At 45.1% G+C, this 23,551-nt stretch overlaps 1 protein-coding gene across 8 annotated transcripts in view; it reads left to right on the top strand.

Moving 5' to 3' along the window:
- The window catches only part of CLASP1 (cytoplasmic linker associated protein 1), a 156,073-nt gene that overhangs the window by 18,880 nt on the left and 113,642 nt on the right, over positions 1-23,551 (top strand). For all 8 annotated transcript variants that reach the window (XM_080346549.1, XM_080346551.1, XM_080346545.1 and 5 more), the window contains exons 2-7: positions 15,659-15,737; positions 15,988-16,091; positions 16,541-16,632; positions 16,720-16,795; positions 18,124-18,221; positions 20,054-20,121. In XM_080346549.1, the coding sequence (XP_080202675.1) occupies positions 15,659-15,737; positions 15,988-16,091; positions 16,541-16,632; positions 16,720-16,795; positions 18,124-18,221; positions 20,054-20,121 (517 nt within the window). The remainder of the gene's footprint in view (positions 1-15,658; positions 15,738-15,987; positions 16,092-16,540; positions 16,633-16,719; positions 16,796-18,123; positions 18,222-20,053; positions 20,122-23,551) is intronic.

The following is a 23,551-nucleotide window of genomic DNA, read 5'->3' as shown; positions in this document are numbered from 1 at the left end:
ATCTGTGTGCACAGAGAACTTTGCCACTGGAGACAGAGTGCTCAAGTCTGTCTCGTCTGGGTGAACTTGCATGTACAGCTTGGGAAGCAACAGTGGAGAGAAGAAATGGTCTTTGAGGCTCAGTCTCTTGGCTGCAAGGAGAAGTGTCCTGGACAAGTCACTTGGGTTGTAGTTTCCTTTGGTGGTCACTGTCTCCAGTCATCTTACATACATGGCGGAACTGACTGGTGGTGTTAATGGTGCTTTGGTTTGTGTCTGTGTCCACTTAGCATAGTCTGCCCTGTCTGTTCCTTGGTGGAGCTACCTTCTTGGTATTCCTGGTCAGCTTTGCAGCCTGAGGATGACACTTTGCATGTGTGCTGGAGCTGAACTGCAGCATGCTGCTGCATTGAGAGACCAAATGAATGCAGTGGATCCTTCAGAGGAGGAAGTGATGTCGTTTAGGCCTGTCTTGAAGTTCCTGAACTGCAGTTATATGAGTGGAAAATGAGTTTGGCTTGTGCTCTTCTGCTTTAACTTGGTGGGGCTGTAGCATGCCTGTCAACTGCCTCTGGAGCGCGGCACCTGCTGGGCTTGTGTTCTGCTTGATGTGGTCATGGGGACAACTGAGTCCAGGGAGCAGGGGCTCCCTGGTCATGGTCTGTTAGTTAATTACCACCAGGCTCTTCTGTGGGACCTTCGTGACATAAACCTGCCTTTCCTTAGATTTAACCAAAACCCAGAAAACTGAAGGTGTGAGAGACACTGCTGGGATGGGATGCTCATGGGAGGTGCAGGTCTTGGATCCTCTTGAATTGACCTTTGGGCTTTTACTGGGTGGGCACAGTGGCAAAATCACCCACTCAAGGCTGTTTAGTCATGACATCATTTGTAGCAAAAATGAGTTACTGGGTGTGTTGTAGCAGTTTCTATCAGTTTTGTGTGGCCTAGGTTGTGGGTTCCCCATCCCAGAGGGTGGAATCAAGATTTCTACTGGTGATGCTGTTTGTCCCCCTCCCAGGCCTGGTGCAGTTTGCCCAGTGCTGTGGACTCACCTTGCAGGAGTGCTGGGTGGAGATGGTTCAGACCTGGATCTCCTGCGCGGAGGCTGAAGAACTGGCTGAAGGCTTGGGAGGCAGACCTGGGAGCCTAATCCTGGCTCTACTGCAAGTCTGGTTTGTGCTGCTCAGAACAGCACCGGTTTCCTGCTGTAAAGTTGGAAACAAAATACCTTCGTGTCCTTTCAGAGACAGTGTAGGCTGGAAGGGTGCTATTTACCTGCATGCTGCTTCACACAAGAAAAACGAACCATAAAATTGGTGTGGTGGGTTTTCAGTATTATATCTCTTCTCAAACCCTCCTAAGAAGGGATTTCAGACTAAGCTCTGGGGAGCAGGGAGTGAGACTGCTTTCCATGGGTATTTTGCCTGGGACCTTGTGTTTTTTGCTGAGGATGAAGGATAAAAGGAAGCTGTTGATGCTGGCATATCCTGACTTCTAGTCCTAATTTTCTAGTGAGCAAGAGGAATTTTATGGAAAAAATAATGCAACTGAATTAATCTGTCTTGCAAAATAAAGTTTTCAGTATCTTAGATGATTTAATGAGTCACTTAAAGAAACCATCAAGGCATATGTAAGGTCAGCACATAACCAGGCAGCTATTTGGAGAGCATGGGATCTACTTAGTAGACTGAAATAGCTTAGCTAAAAACCTGTTTCTGGAATTGTTTTTTCCCCACTTAATACAATATAGGTGATCTTCACAGTCTGAATTATCAAAAGGCAAGAAGTGTGCAGTTTCTGGGGAGAATGAGGTGAGTGCAAACAGATGGCTTCAGATTCTAGGTTTGTGCTAGTCTGATGGGTCAACATCTGGCCCATAGCAGCAAATCTGAACTCCTTACCTTTGGTTGACTAAAAAGTCAAGATAGATCAAAAAACAGTGCAGGGCCTGTACATCTCTTTCAGTTATCTTCTTTCTTTAAATAAAGAGTTAATGAAGAATCTGTGCTTCGCTTCTGTTGCTTTCTGTTCGTGGCATCTTTTTTGATGTATGAATTTGAAGACAAAGAACAGAATGTATATGTGCACTCTTAAAAAAATTTCAAGTCCTTTGAAGGAGGGAGGAGAAATCTCTTTAAATGGTGATGTGAGTATATGAGTAGCTCTGCATGGATTTTTTTTTTTTCTGCATGTATAGATCTTAGGCTAAACTTTATTTGTAACTGGACTGCATACTGGCAGTGTCCCAACACTGCAGGCAGATGTATACAGAGTAGCCAAATAATACATCTTTCCAGCATACAGTACTGCTAGACCTCAGCATGACAAGTTTATGATAGTAATAATGCTCTGTAGTTCCTGATGAGAATATGAAAGCTCTTGAAAAACACTGGATTATATTTCCTGTCTTGCCAGGGTGCAGGATAGTGTCATTAGCCTAAAGGAGGAAAAAGATGACGGGCAAGAAGAATAGTAACTGTAGCTGGATTCTCTTCCTCATCAGTTAGTGATGTTTATTTTGTGGATGATTTAGCAACTGATGTGCTTGACTTTTCTCCCAATGTCTGTGCTGAAGAAAAAGTGACCGCTTGACCTCTAACCTGCACCACTAGCGGTGTTATCAGGAAAGCATGTTATGTTTCTTGGTGTTATCCTTGGTCATCACCATATCTTAGCTCCTCTTTCTCTAACTAATGTTTTCTCCTCTGATATAGTAACTATCTGGGAAAACCGCCTGTTCTTCTAGAATAGTCTCTGTGCACTGGACTGCAAAAGACTTGCTGGCAGCGATCCCTCCTCCTTGCTGAACAAAGCTGCCACTGGCACGGACTGATAGAGGGATAGTAATTGGAGCTTATTGCTGTGTGTGACTTTGAACTTTTTATTTTTATCAGGTCATGTCAAGTTAAACAAAACTTGCTAGATAAATAAACCAAAAAACCAATGTAATTTCTTTGCTGAAAAGAATATACTAATTCCTCCTATGGCTGGCAGTATTTGAGTTTGACACATGAGGTTGCTGATCTTGCTGTGTGATTCATGTCTCAGATTCTTTATACCTGCATGAAACCCTGTTTCAAGATTGTCATGGATCAGGTCATGTAGCTGGAGTCTTTGGGGGCTACAAGTTGTTGCCTGCTTGTACTACTGTATTTAGAGAGGAATTAAAAAAATAAAATTAGTTCTGCTGTTTCATAGCAAAGTCTTATTGGTCGTGATGCAGAAGCTCACTAATTCATGAATTGATAAGCCTATGTCTAACTAGAATGTATAAAACTATTTCAAGTTTTAATGAATACTTAAGTCAATGACAGCTGAATACCTGTATGTTAGGAATAGGGTAAAACAAAATGCATTGTAGAAATGTGACCAACCTGATCTAATTTTGAGCAGTGGAGTGGGGATGGTGTTGAACCTAGTTGGCCATTGGAGACCCCGTCTAACTCAATTTTATTGGTGAGCCCTATTAGGCTAAAGGTTGGAGGGCTATTCTGTCTTTTAACTCCATATATATGTGCAGCAGGGCTGGATGGGATGGCAGGAAACAACCTGGCATCCTTTTCACGTCAGGTGAAGTGTCCCACTGTCATGTCCAGCTTTGTGTCTGCCTTATTTCAGAATTCCCAAGACATCAGGTTTTGGTTCTGGGAGTTCTCAGAATGACTGTGCTTTCCCTTCTGTGTAAAAGAAGTTGCTTAATAATAATGGAGCACTTTAGTTTAAAATAGTTGCCTCCAAGTCAAGTAACGACTTCTGAAGTTACAAAAGGAGGAAGGCTTGTGTAACTTCCAACCCGTATGAACAGAAAGAGATGAGATGGTGTAGAATGAAGAGGTTTCAAAGATGCGAAGGGCACATTCTTAGGCATCACTGGGTGCTGCTGGTTTCAGTTTAAGCGTTAAGCGGGCACCTCATTTGTGCTTTCAAATATTCCATGAAGCCTCCCTTGCAGTCTTGGAGGGAAAAAAAAGGCATCTTTGAACCTGCCCGTGATGACAGGAGACACCCGAGTCTTTGCCTTGGCAAATTACAAATATTTCTAGATTTCTTAACAAAAGAACCAAACCATCATAAACCTGAACTTGTTGATTTTTTCACTAGAGGGAACAATTTGGAAAAAACTGGGTAACTGTTGTTCCCTTCCTTTTAGGAGGTGATATATAACTTGCATCCAGCAGGTCACATTTATTCTTCTTCAAAGTTGCTTTTCAGTGTTGCTTCAGGTTTCTGCAATGTTGAGGTGAAAAAAAAAACAAAACCAAAACCAGCCAACAAAACCTCCCTCCCTGAAGCCTGGCACAGTCTCTTTTTACAAAGCTATACTCAGATTCTTAAGTTTTTGCATTTTTTTAGTGTGTGTGCTATTAACTGCTTGCATAAATGTATGCAAGCAGTTCAGCAGAAGGTTAGAAGGTTATTTTAATAAATATCCAGTGAAAACAGAACTCTTTGAGAAAATAACAGAATTACAAAATAAGTCATCCAGTCTTCTAAAATAATGAACAAAGTGGTTTTTTAAACACTTGATTCAGCTTACCCTTTGAAAATAATGATGGGAGTTGTGAAGGAGAGGAGAACATGGTGAAAACATTGTGAAAGGCAAGGAGAGGTACCTGCTTCATTGGGCTGTGCTTTCCCAGGATGTCACCTTTTGTGTGCCCTGCGCTGAACTGGGTGGCTTCTGGTATTACATCAGAGGAACAGAAGCTATTAGTGTATTTCAGTTTCTTCAGAGTTCTACTTAAGATAATTAATCTAAGAGCTAATGATTTAGTTGAACACTTAATTCCTTTCTTGTATTAATCCACAAGAAGCCTCTAATGTGAGGGATGCTTGTTTGTGTAGCTGAAGTCCTAGACCATTGGTAAGAATTATTTGCCTGACTTGTTTAAATGTGGCTTCTATATCCAACTCTAAAAGCCCAATGTATGTGGTTTGTGCCTATAATTTTCCACTTATTTTCCGCTTGTGCTATCAGCTGCTCAGATGGCTTGTTTGCTGTTTTTTTATTGATTTTTTTTTTTGTGTCCTCCTCCGTAAAGTGTCTCACTGGTATAACAGCTCTGGAGCCAGGAGTGCTTCAGCCGCAGAGCAGACACAGCATAGACACTGAGCTGAGCCTCACCGGTGCCAGCCCACCCTCATGTCTCGGGTTGGATCTTGAAGCAGCCATTGCCAGGCTGCCCACCCAGGTGCCTGTGGCTTCCAAGGATGCCAGTTGTGTGAGGTTTTTTTATAGCAGTGGGTTTCCAACAGGACTACAGTATCCAGGATAACTATTTCCAGGCAGATGTTTTTGAACAGCTGTCTCATGGTGTCGACTGTCACCCATTTCGAACCTGGAATATCAGGTGAGTGGGATGCTGTGGAGTGTTATATGTATGCAACTGAGTTTCCAAACAGCTTGCTAGAAAAGCCACAAATATGCAGCTGGACTGCAGTGCATAGTGCTTGGTGCATGTGTTCTGCTCTGGAGCAGTTCTGCAGACACCTGCAGCCTCCAAGTACCAAGGCAAGAAACCCACCCTTGCCTGTGGTTCTGAGTCTCAGACCCTACTTGTGGATAGGTAGCTTGCCTGAGATTGCAAAACTATTTTGGGTTTCTGACCACATGCCGTGCAGCAATGTGGCCCAAGGGTGTGCCCTAATTTAGATGCATTGTGCTTCACTATGCTGTCATATAATTAAGTATCTGTTGGAAACAACTAAAAAGGCGTCTGTTTTCAGTCCGAGGGAAGAAAACAGATGTTTTATTCTCTTGTGAGAGCTCAGTAAAGTGATGCTTCAGCTGTTGCTCCAGATCTCAATGATGACAGCCAAAAAGGCAAAGGGACAGGCGCATAGGTCAAAAGGAGTTGAGGAAAGGAACATATTTCAGAAGGAGAAGAATGTTTATTTCCTGTGTGTGCGAAGTGGCATGTGGGGAGCATGTGGAAAGCATTGCCCTCAAAGTTAGCATTTGCTTTAAATGGGCAGAGACAGAATTTTTTTTTTTTTTTTTCGTTCTGATTGCTGTTTCCTAGACCTGATAGATCAAATTCATGGAATCTTTTCGGTTGGAAGAGACTCTCAGGATCATCAAGTCCAGCCATAACCTAACCTAACTCTAGCACTGAACCATGTCTCTAAGAACCTCGTCTAAATGCCTTTTAAACCCCTCCAGGGATGGTGACTCCACCACTTCCCTGTTCCAACGCCTGACAACTCTTTCTGTGAAGAAATTTTTCCTAATATCCAATCTAAACCTCCCCTGGCGCAACTTGAGGCTGTTTCCTTTTGTCCTATCACTTGCTACTTGTGAGAAGAGACCAACCCCCTCCATGCTACAACCTCCTTTCAGGTAGTTGCAGACAGTGATAAGGTCTCCCCTCAGCCTTCTTTTCTCCAGGCTGAACAGCCCCAGTTCCCTCAGCTGTCCCTTGTGGGACTTGTGCTCCAGACCCCTCACCAACTTTGTCACCTCCTCTGAAATCTTGGAAGAGATCTACTTGCCAGAAGTTAAAAGATACTAAAAATACCTGAGTTGATCGAGGCCAGTGCTAAGAGCTGGATGTCAGAGAGCTGCAGCTGCAAGAGGTCTGCCTGGATTACAGACTGTCTGGGGCTCTGAGCTGGCTGGAGCTGCTGAGCCAGAAGCTGTGTATAGAAGAGGTCTGCAGGATGCTAGGCCTGGGCCAGTTGTCCAGTGTCCCTGGTCCCTCACAGGATGACTCAATGGCTCAGAGAGTGCATGCTGGCAGCAGCTCAGTGCACATGGGTACTGGGACATACCTGCTGGTGGAAGGTCTGGTTCTGCATGCATAGACACACTTGGGTGAGCAGGACAGGACTGGGACTGTCCCCTTCTTTATATTGGTGGCATTTGGTTTTCTGGGGGCCTGGTTTCAGCTGGAGTCACTGGTATAACACTGACAGTAAACCTCTGGAAGCTTTTTAAGTTGTCATGCATTGAAAACCAGCATTTAACTATATTAGGGAGACTAAGGGAGAGCAGCAGCTGATACTGTCAACAGCTTAAACCAGTAGCACTCAGTCTTCACTCATCTGTTGCGACAGTACTGAATAGTTAAGCTGTGAGAAGCATCACGTTTGCTGTATGGGCTGTCCTAGATCTTGTGGGTGCTGGGTCAGATCTAGCTTGGGTGTGTGCACCTCTCACTGGTGTAGAAGAGACTGGGAAGTATTGTCACCCAAAGCTCTAAGAGTCATCCGCTGGGCTTCCTGGAATGGGACAGAAAGGTATCTGAAATGCACTGTCTCCTCTCCAAGGCTCATCTGTGAAGGAACACCTCATGCTGTACTGCTGAGGACTTCCCTTGAGGGCAGTGCTTCCCAATACCACACGGGTCACCGCAGCTTCACTAGCCCTAAGGGGATGGGAGCAGAAGGCATAGGTCCGGCAGAGAATGGCAGCATGTGTGAGAGATCCTCTATACTTGACAAGGATGCTGCTTAGTCCCAGAGGTTGGTTTCCCTGTGCTTCTCAACACATTTGGCTTTTTCCTCCATGTATCAGGGTGCTGCTTGGTTCTGAAATATTTTGAAAATCTGAATTTTAGTTTTGTCACACAAAGTTTTGAAATCATCTCGTCTTGTGATGCCGGGCACTCTGGAGGAGCTGTCTCTGAAATATGAACAGCATTTGTGGGGCCTGTTGTATGTAAAACTGACCAGAAGATCTGCAGGATATGCTGCAAGAGCATGCCTGTTTTGTGGGGTTTTTGTGTGTGTGTGTGTGTTTTTGTTGTTGTTGTTTTGTGGGTTTTTTGTTTGTTTGTTTTTGTTTGTTTTTCTTTCCATGGAAAGCTTTGCTTGGATTCTTTTGGTTGAGCTGCTGTGTTTGCAGCTGGGTCAGCCAGCTCTGTCCTTGCCTCACCCTATGGCTTGTGTCTGTCTGCATCCAGAAATGATTTTCTTTGGATGCAAATTTATGTTGTCTTATGGTTGCAGGTATGAAGAATATAAGCTTCTTTATTTAACTTTCTTTGGTTAAATGTGTCACCTTTTCTTCCAACTGCACACTCCAGCATAGCACTTAGTGTTGTTCTTTCTAAACAGTCAACCTTTTGGACTCTTTGAGAGCTATGAAATCAGCTGCTTATTTACTTGGCTGGTAGAGCACTATAGTACTAGCAGCACTTTCCAGCCATTCTTAGCAATGGAAAGTGAAGAAAGGACTCCTCAGGCAGAAGCTGAGGGGGAATTCCAGTAGGGGCTTTGTAATTACCAGATCTGGAGTTTTGGCGGAATGTGGAAGCTGTTGTCTTTGTGTTAGGAGGTTATTAAAGGCTTTCCATGTGGCCAGCTGGTCAGTGCGTCAGCTCTTACCATCTCGTCTGAGTGAAGAGATGTCAGTGGGCTGAAGGGGCAGCTTTGCAGGAATAGGATTCCTGCTGAGGTGCTGCCTCCCTCCATGGAGAAAACATTCTTTCCTGCCACCGGTGGCCCCTTTCTCTACCCAGAACCCATCCTTCACTTACTTGGACTATTGCCTTTCTTGCTGCAGCTAACAATGGCATCTTGGACCTTTCTTCTGCTTTTCTCAGAGGAGTTATTCATTGTCATGCTATTAGACTGTTGTGGATGATGTCTGGAGACACTTCTCAGGGGTGCAGGAGTGTGTGATAGATGCTGAGCAGGCAGTCTGTGCAGGGCTGGGAGCTGCTATGGAAGCTTCAGATCTTAGGGTGGTTCTACAGATTTGCAAAGGCTGTGGCTGCTGGAAGTGCTGTTACAGTTTGAACTAGCAAGAGATGTCACCATCTAGTAACTGCCCTCTAGTCGTGTCAGCTTGTCAGCTCCTCACCACGATGGCTGTTTGGCCTCCCTGAGAGATCCCCACCTTTTTTTTTTGCCCCTCAGCAGCTAGTGGGTCTTGGCTGTGTTGTCACCTATTTGGTGCCCTTCTCATGAGACTATCCATGTGGCCTGTCATCACTACTTCGCAAGATTGCTGCTTGTTGTAGAAAGTTGCATTGAATGGTTTAATCTGGAAATGCAGATGTTCAGAAGTGTGGAAGCTACTGGTCAAGGGGGGTAGCTGAATATTTGAGCATCCTCACAATACTCACTACTCTTCTTGAGCCCTAAAGGAGCAGAGAATGGGTGATGGTCTGCTAGATTGTGTTTGCCTTTTTTTTTTCCAGATGCTGTCTAAACCCACAGAAGCACTTCTGTTTGAATTTTAGAATGTGCTGAGCACTTTGTATTGCTGTAGGTATTAGAGATGGAGTCTAGCTCAGTGCTTCGGTGCTGGGAGCTTTGAGGTGCACCAGCTAATATGGTTCTGCCTGAAGGCGGATTACCAATGTTATTTCTTTCTCCCTGCACAGTAGCAGGCTTCTGTCTGTAATGGAGGGGAAAGCACTCTTATTAGGTAAATCAACCTGATTTATTAATAAGGCGCATAGCTACACTAGCAATTTACTAGTTGCCATGATAAAGGCTTTCAATTTTCCCATGAAAAACAAAGCAGGGCATTGAAATGTGTTGGTGGGTTTTTTTGTTTTGTTTGTTGTTGTGGTTTTTTTTTTTTTTTAATTTCCCTGACATTCTCGTTGCTTTTCTGCAAGAGAGATCCTGGCATTTGTTGTGTGGTGCTTCATTTTGCCTTGAGCTCCTGAGATGCAACTTGGCATCAAAGGCACCAGCTCATTCAAGGATGTGGTGGGGCTGATCCCCGGCTGACACACAGGCACGATGTCATTGGTGCTCACAGAGCTACAGCTGTTTTTCCTCACTGGCTGAGGACCTGGCTGCAAGTGTAAGTGCTCAGGTAGGGGCAGTGGGAATGTACAGAGTAGTGGCAGTGTTTTTGACTAAGATATTTAACTGCTTCATGGTGAGGAAGCAAAAGCAATAGCAGTTTGTAGTGTAGGTGTTTTGTTTTGATGTTCTTTATGTGAGGATACTATACATTGAGCACTGCCGTGCAGGTATCCATACCTGTAAGGTGCTGCCAAAACAGGATTGCCTTCCCAAAACAGTTCTTGATGCTGAAAGTGAGATTTAAATTGAGACTTCATCTGCAGCATCTCCTGATGTATTACTATGAGTGCTGCTTCCCTGGAGACTGAGCACAGACTGTAGTTCGTGTCAGTAGTGATTTACCTGCTCTGCTGGCTGGAGCTTCGACCTTGCTCAGACTTAGAAAAACCACCTGTGCTCCACAGCAGTGACTCTGCAACTTGTGATTCGCTCCATGTCCTTTGGACAGAGCCCAGTGGTTATGTGCGGCTCCTTCTCATCAAGGTTATGTGCAACCACTCAAGGACTAACGCAGAATTTGTGCAAAAGAGGGTGAATTTGTTATTTGTGGGAATTCACCTCTTCAGTTCCACTGAGCAGAGGCAGGGAGCAGTGTGGCTGGGGGTTGACTCACTCCAGCTCCTTCACCTAGGACATCCATGTCAGCTTTCCTGGAAGAGATGTCCACATTTCAGAATGATCATGTTCTTGTAAGCATTCCCCCCATTTTTCTTTTCAGGATTTCTGTAGTGAAGTTCTTGCTCTGTGAATTCTTGCTCTGTGGTGCATTTCCTTGAATTGCTTTGAGTTTCTCATGTGTCTCTAGCTATTACCTCAAGAGGCAACTGGATTATTGTTGGATTTTTTTTTTTTTACTGGATCCATAAAGTAATTATTGGGATTTTTTTTACTTTTGCATAAGGTGATCTTGTGTCCTCACAGTAGCTGTAAAAAATACATCCTTGTAGTGATGGTTTCTGACAACTTTTTCTTAATACCTCTTAGTGTTTTAAGTGACCTTAGTTCTTCTGGGACTGATTTTACTCTAGAGCAATGCATTATTGAGTTGCTCATCTGTTTCCAGGTTTGTGAATGAAGGAAAACTTTCAGTAAGCATGTTTTTGCTCATTTTACAAGTCCTGCTGGTTTCATGCTCATTTTACAAGTCCTGCTGGTTTCATTGTGTTTTGGTTCAGCTGCCTCCATTAGTCCAGCAGTGACCCTTGTGACACAATGGATGGTATCTCATGGCTTTAGAGAAAGAACCCAGGAGTAATGATCTTAGATCTTCCCCTGTTCATTTGGGCCCCTGTTGCAGTCTTGCTTGCTGGTGTTGGTTTTACAAGCTGTGTCATACAGAACGGCACATACAACCTGTGTCTGTACTAGGATCATTGGGCTGGGGCGATGGACTTGTGTTGCCAGTGCAGATGTGATCCTGCCTTGGAATATGAAATGTTAACTGCTGGAGTGGCGGAAGAAGATGACTCCTCCAGGGTGCATGTGTGCAGGTGGAATGCAGCACTCAGTATTTCCTAAGCTAATTTAATGTTTGCCTGTCTGCCAGGAGTTTTATTATTATTGCTGTGGTCACCCAGAATATGTACCTGACTTCAAAACTAAATTTGCAAATGTCAGCTAACTTTAGCTCTAGCTTGGTCTTGGGTGCCCCATTCAGTTATGGTGGATATTTCATGTCTTGTGTCAGTCAGTGATGTAGGACCTTGGTGCTTGTCTTGGACTTCTCAATGTGTCATCTGAAGAGTTTTCCTTTTCACAAAAATATTAAGTTTAAAGTATGCAAGTGCTTCTCTGTGTCATTGTTTATGAATCTAAAAGGTTATCTAAGCAAGTATTCAAAAAACCTGGTTGAATTATCTTAGTCTTTTTTGCACTTTGAGATTTAGAAGTTTGTCTTTCTCTGCCTTCTCTTCCTCCTCCAAGGAAGACCTCACAGACAGACTGCAAACTGAAACAGCTGAAAGGTGTCACCACGGTGTTGGAGTTGAGGAAACTGAACATGAAGCAACTGGTGACGTGTCTGGGATAGAAACCGTATCTCTAGCATTCCCAGTTGGGTCTCAGGCTGCACTGTGTGGAGGGTCCTGCGGGAAGCCGGCTCACGGGGATGTGCTGCCCGGCCCTTGGCCGGTTTGCTGCAAGGGACACGGGACACACGTTTGCGCAGCAGCCACCACCGCAGCCGTGTGCACATCTCTGCTGTGCGTGGCACGGTGCAGTGCGGAGGACAGCGCTTGTCTCTTGTCAACCATGGTCCAGAGCTGCTGTGTTCGAGCTGGCTGTTGTGGTAGCCCCAGGCTGGGATTCACTCTGGTCACTTTGTGCTGGATCAGCTGCTGCTGGATCATGCAGTTTGCTTTCTTGGCCTTTTATGGGAGTGCATGTAGGTGTGTCTTGTTTTAAGCTGTGTTGGATGCATCTATTTGTCTGCCATGCTTGGTGCGTGTTTGCTGTTAGAGCAGATGATGATAGGCTGGCTGCTCTCTCATACGTGCAGCTGCCTGAAGGCCTTTCAACACCACCCAGCTATTAGAGGACAGATACCTGGAGTTTTTTGAAGTAAGCTTTTTATGAACTCTTAAAAATAACAAGTTTTCTGTATTGGGAAAGGCCATGTTGCATCCTGGGAACTAACAAGAGCCTTATTTATTTGGAATGATGGTGCCTTGGGACCTGGCAGCTAGAAGGTGGCAGAGGGGCTCACTGACAGCGCTTGGTGCCTGTGAGCAGTACTCTGAGACATTACAAAGCAGCAGCAGATGCCACTGAGCTGAATACTGGATGGCACAAATTGCTTTATTGACTGTCTTGGGGAACCTCCTGAGTCAAATAAGCAAATAATCTGAGCTGCAGACCCAGGGCTGTGCCACTGTGTGTTTCTGCAGTGGGTTTGGAAGACCTGAGATCTCCCATTTGGGGACCTGTATGAAGTAGGGGGCTAAAAGCAGCAGCTGCTGACGTGGTATTTTCTTGGTTGAGGGCTGGGGTCCGCTGTGCTACTAGAGATATTGGTGAGTTGAGTCCTACCTTGCTTGGAGCATGAAGCAAGACCTGTGCTGATGTAAAAGCCTGGAATAGTTCTGTAGTCATCAGCACTGCAGCGTTCCATGGAATTTCAGATGGAGACCTGCCCTGCCTGTGCCTCAGGAGGGGGTGGTAGCCCCTGGCTGACTTCCCCAGGCGGGGCTGTGCTGCAGGATCACAGTGACACGGGGGTTGCTGTCATGTCCCATCACTGCCCTGGCCCTGTGTGACAGTCTCCCCGCTCCTCAGGTCCCCCTGATCATCGATGTGTGTTAATTCAGACAGAACTTGAGTTGCTGCTTCAGTGGAAAATTGGAGTGGGCTCTTCAGTGCAGTCAATCCATTGCAGCAAGGGCTGGAATTTGATTCATTCTACATTTGATGATCATGCCCTGGGTTTTCTGTTTCTCTACAAGGGATCTGTTGGATCGCAATCCACACTCAATTTCAACTTTCCACTTCTGACCTTCAGCAGTTCCAGAGGCAGGTGGCACATCATGGTTGATAAAGGAATCCAGCATGGAAGGGAGTAACACTTGGTTATTTCCTCAATAGCTGTTCAAGCCACCACTGTAATCATCGTGCTAATTAGCTCTCCATTTCTGTAAGTGCAACAGCAAAAATTCTTGGGAGGCTTCGCTCATCTTCCCTGTCTGATCCTGGAGGCGAACTGCAGGGTAACTGTCTGTGTTTGCACTGTGCATGTGTTCCTTTTAGTGTCTGAGTGGTGAGTTCCCCTGCTCTTTCTGGCTTGCAGGCAGTTTGAAGAAGAGATGGATGCCTTCCTCTCCTGGGATCACGTTTATCCCCAAGGCACAGCTCTGTAATTGCAGGCACCACACTTGTCTGTGCAAGATGCTGCTGGGTTATGGCTGATCAGACAGCTGTGGATGATGACCAGCAGTCATGGTCGCAGGGATGTTTCTTAAAAGCATCTCTTGGGTAATGAGGTTCTGAAGCCCATCCTCTTGCTGGGGCTCTGCTGCTGTACCCCAGCTCTGGGAGCTGAGGGATCTGACAGACATGGGGGCGGGATGGGAGAAAACTGCGAGAGCTGTTTGGAGGTGAAGTTTTATGTTGGGAGAAGTTAGGATGCAGGTGCTTGTATTAGAAGTTTCTTTCTTAGGAGACTAGATGTGCAGTAGGCTGTTTCCTCTGCACGCTGTTCGTAGCTCCCAGCTATATGGCTGAATTTGGAGTGAATCCATACGACACGCTGAGGGAAAGGAAGCTCGGGTTGTGCACTGACCACGGGTGTGCAAAGCAGCCACGGCATCTGCGGCAGGAGGGTTGAAAGGCTGTTTGAGCGCTGCAGCGTCAGGGTTTCTGGTGTGGGCAGTAGCGTGAAAGACACTGGTGATGCTGTCAATCAACATAACTCAGCCAGCGTGTTTCTTGTCACGCGTGTGTTCGACAGGAACGCCGCTGGTTTGCAGCGAGATGCCAGGTCAAGAACCACACACTGATAGGGGTGGGGGGGGTGGGGCCACAGGACTGGCGGCACCGGCTGATGCTGCTGTGCCGGGCGGGGAGTCAGCTGTCCTGACCCAACCAACAGCTCAGTCGCCGCGGGTATCAGCCTGGACTCGTTCCTGTGGGCTCGTGTTAGCCGTGGAGCGGCCGTTGTTGTACACGCGCCGGGCACACGCCGCGGTGCGAGGTTCCAAAAATTGCGCCGCGCACGAAGCGGGCGCTGGTGTGTTGCTTTAGGCGTTAGCAGGGCTGCCCTCACCACGCGTTCATTGAGCAGCCGCGCAACCCCAAGATAAGGACGGTTAAGGGAGCACTGCGGCGCGGCCCCGCTAGGGGAAAGCTAACCGCGCCCTAGGTGCGGGCGAGGGGCGGGGACCCGCCGGGCCCGCTCCCCCGCTGCCCGGCTCGAGGGCGCGCTGCGCTCGGTTGCGGCACGGAGAGCGGTGTTTCTGTGTCACCTCCGGCCCCGGTTTAAGCCTTTTTGTCGACTGTGGCGGCGCTACCCAGAGTGCTCTGCGCCAGCCCGGTGGTAATTTGCATAGGGGGCTGGCCAACCGCGCCGGGCGGCGGCGCTGACGGAGTGCGCCCCCTGCTGGCCGCCCCGTGCACACGCGTATGTATAGATGTGTGTATGTACAGGGGCTGCGCTGTGACAGCCATGGTGGCACCGCCTCGGAAGCCGGGCTGTCTCTAACACTTCCAGGGGTTACTGACTTCAGCGCCTCGCTAAAAACATACGGAGCGCTGTCTCATACAAAACTATCGTGATCTACAGGGTCTTGCCAAGTGTCTGTTATACAAGCTATGCAATATATTCGGTAGATGATGTAATTTTTTTTTGGTACTGTCATTAAATTGAGTTAATCAGAGGGTTTTTTCAAATCCGCAGCCTGTCCTGAAGCTTCTCTCAGAGTGCCTTCCCCCAGGTTTTAGTTATGTCATAAAAGTGTTTGGTTTAATTTTTGTAAGTGAATAGTTAAGCAGCTCTTAGTGCACACTGCTTTATAATTATGAATGTAATAATTGCAATCAATTAATAGAAATGTTAGTTACATCAAATACTGAAATTGTTATGCACATGTAATGTATTGTGTACATTGCACATATATGTATGAATTTAGCATTGGGCCGCAATTATGGTTGTTGGCTCTGTCAAATCCTTGGTAGTGAATTTTGGCTTGCAAATGTCACAGGGGGAAATAATTTGGGGGCTCTTCTCTTTGGAAACAGCTTGGCTTGTCTGTCAGATGCTGCTCAAGGAGGAGTTGAGTGTACCTGTGCAACCTGTTACCTACCTGAGCAGCACCGTGGTGTGGGTGGGTGGGGAGAGGCCCTTCTCCTGCCTCTCGGGTGCATTGGCCAAGGTGGTGGAGGGCTGTGTGCTAAAATGCCATCTGTCCTGTGCTTGCAGGTGGTTCTCCTGGGGATTGACATCCTTTCTGCGCTGGTGTCCCGCTTGCAAGATCGCTTCAAGGCTCAGATTGGCACAGGTAAGGGGTCTGTGTGTGAGGGGTGCATGTTGCCGTTGCTCTAATGGGACCCCCTCAGGCTGCCGTACACAAAGCCTCTTGACTTTGTGCACAAAACCTTCCTTCTCCCCTGGAGAACACTCGGGAGGCTCTTGGTGGTTTTAGGCTCTGCTAAAAGGCAGGAGGGCTCATCCCTCCACAGGGCGGGGGAGGAGCAGAAGGGATGTGTGACTTCTGAAGGATTTGGATGTTTCTGTTTCCTTTTTTTCAGTGCTGCCAAGTTTACTTGATAGGCTGGGAGACTCTAAGGACTCGGTGAGGGAGCAGGATCAGACCTTGCTGCTAAAAATCATGGAACAAGCTGCTAACCCTCAGGTATGCTTGGCGGCCCTTTGCAGTGTGAGTGAGTGGCAGCTTAAAAAGGAGAACTTTTTCTGTTAGACAGAAGGTTTTCTCCTGTGGCTCTGTTGGAAATGGCTTAATCTCCCTATGCCTTGTTATGAGATATTTGCTTCACTTGAGAATGCTGGGAGTGTGAGTGTCGGTGGGTTTCCCAGGGTGGGATGGGTGGATGTCAAGACTAGTTATTCTGGGTCTTTGCACTTGCTTTTTGTAAGTAGAAGTATTGTTTTAGCTAGTGGGGAGTTACTGCGTGAAGGCAGCACAGAACAAAGAATTAGTCTGATCTAAAAATGTCTTCCTGCTTCTTGCTACTTATACATAAGCTTCAGAGATGTTATGATGTATGTCTGCTGGAGGAAAGAATCTGTCTCTTCCCCTACCTGCTTTTTTTCCTGTCTCACCTTCTTCTTTCTCTTCCACAGTATGTGTGGGACAGGATGCTTGGAGGATTCAAACACAAGAATTTCCGGACAAGAGAAGGGATTTGCCTCTGCCTTATTGCAACACTCAATGCGTAAGTCAGAAGCTCCTGCAGAACTGTGTTACGTACACAAGCCTGCTCTGTGATTCACACTGGTACTCTCTTGTTCTTTATTCCCAGATCTGGAGCTCAGAGTTTAACACTGAGTAAGATAGTGCCACATATATGTAACTTACTTGGAGATCCAAACAGCCAGGTAAGCTTTTGCTGTGAATCGCGTCTAAGGGTTGTGCTGACTGCCTTGTTTGTAAGCAAGACTCTGCGTTCTGGCTGCTAAATTAGCTAATTGTGCTGCTGTTGGTGAGCTCTGAACAATACTGTTCATGAAGAGCCCTTGGCTGGTTTTGAAGAGATATGATTTGAAGTATGTCTAAACCAGCATTTCAAATACTCTGAGAGTTCAACAGAACATAAAATGTGCAGGTGAGGTAAACAGAGCAGGAAACGTTCCTGCCTGAGAGCCCGAATGCAGGGGAGGCTGCAGGGATCCCTCTGAGCTCCCTCAGCATCCTTCTGCCTTCAGAGAAGAGCTGCTGCTGCGGTGGGAAGCCTTCTCCTGGATGCTGGGACAGTGCCGCCCTCTCTTGGTGAGACATGGTGGAGAAACACAGATCCAGATCAAGTGCAGGGCTTATCTGTGTTTTTGTTACTGCCCTTCTCAGAATGAGTGGTTTTTAGTTTTTATTTGTTTGTTTTTGAGTAATGCAGTTTGAGTTTCTGTAACTCTGTGAGCGTCTGGGATGAAAACTGTGTTTAAACAGTGATTATGGTTTTTGACTCCCACCTATAGGCGACCATTCTGACAGCGCCCACAAAATATCTTGTGTCTAGTTGTGACGCGTGTGGGTGCTTGGGCAGCTGCCATGCCATGAGCAGCAGGAGTACAGGGCTCCATAGGTATTTCTGTAGGCAGAGCAGGTAGTTTACTTTCTCTGCCTGCTGTGTCTGGAGGGGAGGGGATTCAGTACAGAAAAGTGACACTTTAATCAGGTTTGTGGCTCTTCTGCTGGGAGGAGGGAAGGATGTGCTCAGCAATTTCTTGCAAATCAGTTCGGAAAACATGCAAAATTCATGGTGGCTCAGCTGACTGATTATTCCTTCTTCCCTCCATATTTTGTTATCAACACAGAAACATAAGTTTGTAAGATGGCATTAAAAATCAGTTTGTTTTATAACATTCTAGCAATATAAGGTCTATTTGTGTCTGTTTCCTTTCTTTTTTGATCCAATAAATATATGTGGTGCACACAGTGTGTGAAGCTTGGCAAAGGCAGCTGAGCTCCCTGTATGTGTCCCTATATACGAAACCTTTCATCTTATGTCTTGACTGCTTTTCCGGTTAATTAGACCTGCTGATACTGCTAGTATCTGAAATGCAGGAATGGAAGCTCCTTCGTGAACTCTGTGGTAACGTGTATAGCTGTTGTTGCTGAGAAATATGCAAATTTCTTTCTCTGAGGTAGAACAGGGCTTTATTTATTTAAATTATAAAGAGGATTGATTTCTCTCATATCTGACATTCAGGTTCGAGATGCAGCAATAAACAGCCTTGTGGAAATTTACAGACATGTTGGTGAACGTGTAAGGGCTGATCTCAGTAAAAAAGGATTACCCCAATCTCGGTAAGTTGAGAGTGACCTTATCTCTTCATTATTTTTGGTCTGCTTTTTATTCCCTTCCTTCCTGTAGAAGACTTCAGGAGCTGCATGATTGAACGTTTTCCTGGGATTGGGGTTTGGTTTTTTTTTCATCCTACAAACACTCAGGTTTCACTTACTGTGAATCCTATACCTTTGCCTAAATATGCCACAGTATCTTTGAAAAAACCAATAAAATATTACAGATTTATAGTTAACTGATTTAAGATTTATGTAGTGTTTTTCCCTGTATATTCTGCATGTGTAGTGAGGACACTTAGGAGTACCCTGTGTTTATGCAACTTAGAAGGCTGTCATAGACAAAAACTGAAAGAAAACAAAAAACAAACCAAAACCACACAAAAAACCACACGGCAAAGCAAAACAAAAACCCCAAAACACAAACAAAAAACAAAACACACACACACAAAAAAACCCAAATAAAACCAAACAAACTCCGAAAATAACAATGGTCAATAGCATTGACCACAGTATCACAGTATGTTTGGGATTGGAAGGGACCTCAAAAGATCATCCAGTCCAATCCCCCTGCTGGAGCAGGAACGCCTGGATGAGGTCGCACAGGAACATGTCCAGGTGGGTTTTGAATGTCTCCAGAGAAGGAGACTCCACAACCCCCCTGGGCAGCCTGTTCTAGTGTCTGTCACCCCCACTGAGAAGAAGTTTTTTCTCAAATTTAAGTGGAACCTCTTGTGTTCCAGCTTGATCCCATTACCCCTTGTCCTATCATTGTTTGCCACCGAGAAGAGCCTGGCTCCATCCTTGTGGCACTCACCCTTTATATATTTATAAACATTAATAAGGTCACCCCTCAGTCTCCTCTTCTCCAAACTAAAGAGCCCCAGCTCCCTCAGCCTTTCCTCATAAGGGAGATGCTCCACTCCCTTCATCATCTTTGTTGCCCTGTGCTGGACTCTCTCCAGCAGTTCCCTGTTCCCCCCGCCCCCAAAACTGGACACAATATTCCAGGTGTGGTCTCACCAGGGCAGAGTAGAGGGGAAGGAGAACCTCTCTCGATCTACTAACCACCCCCCTTCTAATACACCCCAGGATGCCATTGGCCTTCCTGGCCACAAGGAAGCCTTGATTCCAAGGCTTTATTAAAACAAACAAACAAACCCAAACAAAAACCAACTCACACTGAAAGCAACGCCACGTCCCTCTGCTTCTGCCACTCCAGGTGCGCTAAGAATGCTGCTCTGCATCTTGCTGCACCTCCGGTGTGCAGGATGGAGCATGGCTGGACCCAGGGAGGGAGGAGGTTTTTTCAGAGGTGGGGCGCACATGGGAGAGTGCACTGTTGCCTCTTGTTCTCCAGTGAAAACATCTGCTGCCATAATGGGGCTTAAAGTAAAAAAAATTCTGTGAAGGAATAATGAGATGTGATAAGGATCTTCTAGTCCAGCAGGCTTGTGACATGAATGGGAAGAAAGTGTCAGGCCTGAAGACAAAAGTTGTGTGAAGGTGTTTTTTTGTGGCGTTTCTGCAAAAAATAAGATGGGTGAAGTAGTAACGAACTGGAAATGCATCTACAGTTGGACATGTCACATCTTCAGTAGTGTAGTATTTCCAGTTCTGTCTCTTACACCTCTGTAGTATCAATTGTTTCTCAGTTCTTCCTATCAGCTGTTGCATGTTGTGGGTTTTTAAATTTTAAAATAATTTCCCTCCACACTGACATTTTTGACAGTGTTCCCAATGACCTGAGCGAAGCAAAGTTTGTCCTGTAACAAATTAGAAGATTCTTAAAGATGAAATTCTACTGTTCATTGTGTATTTCTTTAAATTTCAAACAGGTTGAATGTAATTTTTACAAAATTCGATGAGGTCCAAAAATCTGGAAACATGATCCAGAGTTCAGGTGGTGAGTAGAAGTACTTGCATTCTCTTTTTGGTGTTTTTAGCAAATTTGGATTGGTGACGCATTCAAATGGACACAGAGCAAGCACAGCACTCTGTTAGGGAAAACAAGTATGGGTGATTGTTCAGAAATGTATGCATTGGTTTTGCAGCAAATAAAACTGATGTTTAGTTTGCTCTGCCTTCCTAGTAGTATCAGAAGGAGAATGAAACGTAAGTTTCAAGAACAGAAGGTGGTGTTAGAGCTGTCCTTCTTTTCCTCTTGGCTTTCATTAGTGAAATACATATTCTCTTAAGTGTGTGCTTCTTTGTTTAAATTGTTCATAAGGTAAATTAAATAGTAATTTAAGAGAAGAAGCCTTTTCAGTTTAATGCTCTAAATAGCACAGAAAGTGTAAATATTAATGTAGTACTGTTCATTTGAAGCTCATTGTTTAGGGATTGCATTTTGCAGTTCCTAAATTTGTGTGCTTTGTATGTTTATGACTGATAACCAAAGACCCTTATCGGAGCCTTGAGTCTTGTCTGAGACTAGTATGTTGCTTACTTTAAAAACAGGTGTGTATTACTGCTTTTCTTACAGATAAGCTTATGAGCTAGCAAGTATTTTTAGTAATTATCACTCATTTTTTAGGAATAGATTTTCGAGAGAATTCTTGGTGAGGGAATTGATCTTTCTGCCAACAGCTGAGTAGGGCAGAGATGAAGAACAGGGGTTCAATGCTGCGGGTTTCTGTCAAGCTCACACCCTCTGTAGGACCAAGGGCATGAGGGGTGATGTGCCTCATCTCTCCCACCATCCCCTGAGAAGCCAAGAGAACAAAGAGGTCTCTGCTTTTGAAATTGGAAAAATCTTTTTCACTTCTAGGCACCATTCTTCAGGCCGTATCTATTTTAAAATTGAGTAAACTTAATCCCTGCAGGAAATAATAAAATTGACCTACTGGAAAATTCTGCAGTTATGTTGGATTATTGAGAAATGTGATGTGATTCTTTTGTACATCTGGGAATGCAGGTTCCTCTATGACGGAATGGGTTAAAATTATGCTTTTGCATAACATGGGAAAATATTGGCTGTATAGGTAGATGAGGCAAAAAAGTGCAGTTAAGAAACAACGTCCTTGTACATGTTTTAGAGGAAGGGGAAGTAAATATTCAATCACTTAGCAAATATCTTAAGGTTTACAGTCTCTAGGTGTGTATTCTGAAATCCCAACTCAAACTGAAACAAGCTTGCTGCTGTTCCAGCTTCTTTGCTTTCTATTTGGCTAACGTAGAATTGGTTTTTTTTAGTAGTGGAATAGAATGGACTTGCAAAAAAGGAAAAGTTAATTTGATGCAGCGTTCTACAATGTAGTTTGCTGTTGTCTGGAGTTTGAGGCGGCGAGATGTGCTCTGTGGTGACACGTATTGCTACATGGTCTTCTAAATAAATGCTGTGATGGGGTGATGACTGTAGGTGGCATTTCTGTTGGGTTTCTTCTCTAGGGGCAAGGAGAAATATTTTGGAGCTTAATATGCCCCTAGCTAAATTTAAATTTACAGAGGGTTTTTCTAATCCAAGTGAAGGTTATCTTGGTAGAAAATCAGGTATGTTGTGATGGATTAGAAGAGTATTTAGTATGAAATGGGTGAGATATGTGTAAGAATAAACTTTAGTGAGCAAGAAACTGGAGTTAATTTATTTGCAATGCAAGTTTTAGCTGTGCAATCACTTTAACATCTATGCATCCCAGAACAGCACCAGAGGCATCCGTTACTGATACCTGTGACTTCTAAAGGGTGGTTCTGGTCTCTAGACTGAGCATCCTAGCACATGCTGTGGTGTGATTCAAGGCTGCTGGCAACATGGAAAACATAGAAGGCAGCAGGGTGGGACAATAGGGATAATTTCTTCCGGGCTGACAGTTCTTAGTGCCATCTCTTTCCAAGAAAGCAAAACATCTATTTTAAAACTGCCAAGGAAGGATCCTATTGCAAACATTTTCTATTTTTTCCCTCATAAGTGCAAGTAAAGCATCTATGTATATTAAATCTGTTCATTTTAGGCTTCATTTAGAGTTATTTTAATACCCCTTCCTCTGTCACTGTTTTGATAAATTTAAAGATTTGCTGTTCTTGCACACACAGTGCCTGAGACCTTACACACCCCATCTCATGACCCTGACTCCATCGCCAGACTCTTTGTGCTTCCAGGCACAAGAACGCCTGTATTCCTCTGGTTAACCCTGTCTGCTGGTGTCCTGCTGTCCTGGTGCAACCCCTACAGTGTCTGTGTGTTGGCATTTCTTCTCCATTGTGTGACCTCTGTGGGCACTGAGACCCAAAAGCAGTCTGGAGAAAAAGGAATTGGGGAGAATGGAGGACTGTTAAGGGGTTCAAGAGCAAAGCATGAAGAGGATGGGATCTCCCACCACTCTGACAGGACGTTTTCATCTTCCTTACCAATAAAAGTCTGCAGTTGCATGAGTTAATTTTAAAGTAGTCCTCATTCGTGAAGCTAATAATGAGAATATTAGTTATAATATCTTTTTTTGTGTGTTTGAGGGGAGGGTTCAGTTTCCCCACAGTGCTATAGGTTGATTAGTTCTTCCTTGGCCTCCAAGCACAGCACAGATGCAGCAGACATGCTCTCTGTTTCTAATGTGTCAACAGCTCTCTGCAGCTTCAGTTTATATTTTTGAGGTTGTGTAAGCCCGCGGAGGAGGCTTATCTTCACCCATGGTCACAAGTTTATTATGCCCTAAAGACAAGCTAAGTTTGTCAGGTTTCTTCTGTCCCTGACACCTCCTGCAGCTTTGGAACAAAGGTGACAATCTCAGCAGCTGTCAAAATCACCAGGAAAGATGATGATAAATATTGCACATCCAAGAGATTTGCCTTTCTCAGGAAGTAGTTATTTTGATCTTGTTAATTCTTTGAGTCTGGCAGAGTATGGTATTGATTATGAGGATACCTATCTGTTATTGGTAGTACTACTCACTTATTTTTGATTGTAATGCCGCTATGTGTGTGAACACACCGCTAACGCTTTAACCTTCACGTTATGTTACGTGACCTGGATTAAATGACTTCAGGCAATACGAAGGAGTTATGCTGTGTCTTACAAGCTCCCTTTAGTCCCTCTCTGTAGCTGGCATGCACTATTTCTAGCTCTGCGCAGGCTGCATCAGTGTCCCAGAGGTTTTGGGAGGCAGACTGAAGTCTGTATGCCCTGCCCTCATTGGTGTAAAACAGCACTGCAGAAGGAGCAGCATCAGCTCCCTCGTTTCTGCCCTGAGCTGCTCCCAATGTTGGGTGTGTGCCGACTAAAAAGTGACAGGTTTTATCCCTTGGGAAGGGTTTTCTGTTGTTTAGGGTTAACACAGGCCTCTGGGATAGAAGGGTTAACTGAAGCTATATCATGGCTTCTGGCTCATGAGAAAAGATCAAGC

Source organism: Nesoenas mayeri (assembly GCF_963082525.1).
Source record: "Nesoenas mayeri genome assembly, chromosome: 6".
Classification (NCBI taxonomy): Eukaryota; Metazoa; Chordata; class Aves; order Columbiformes; family Columbidae; genus Nesoenas; species Nesoenas mayeri.
Note: the sequence above shows the minus strand (reverse complement) of the source record. Positions and strands in the feature narration are given on the sequence as shown.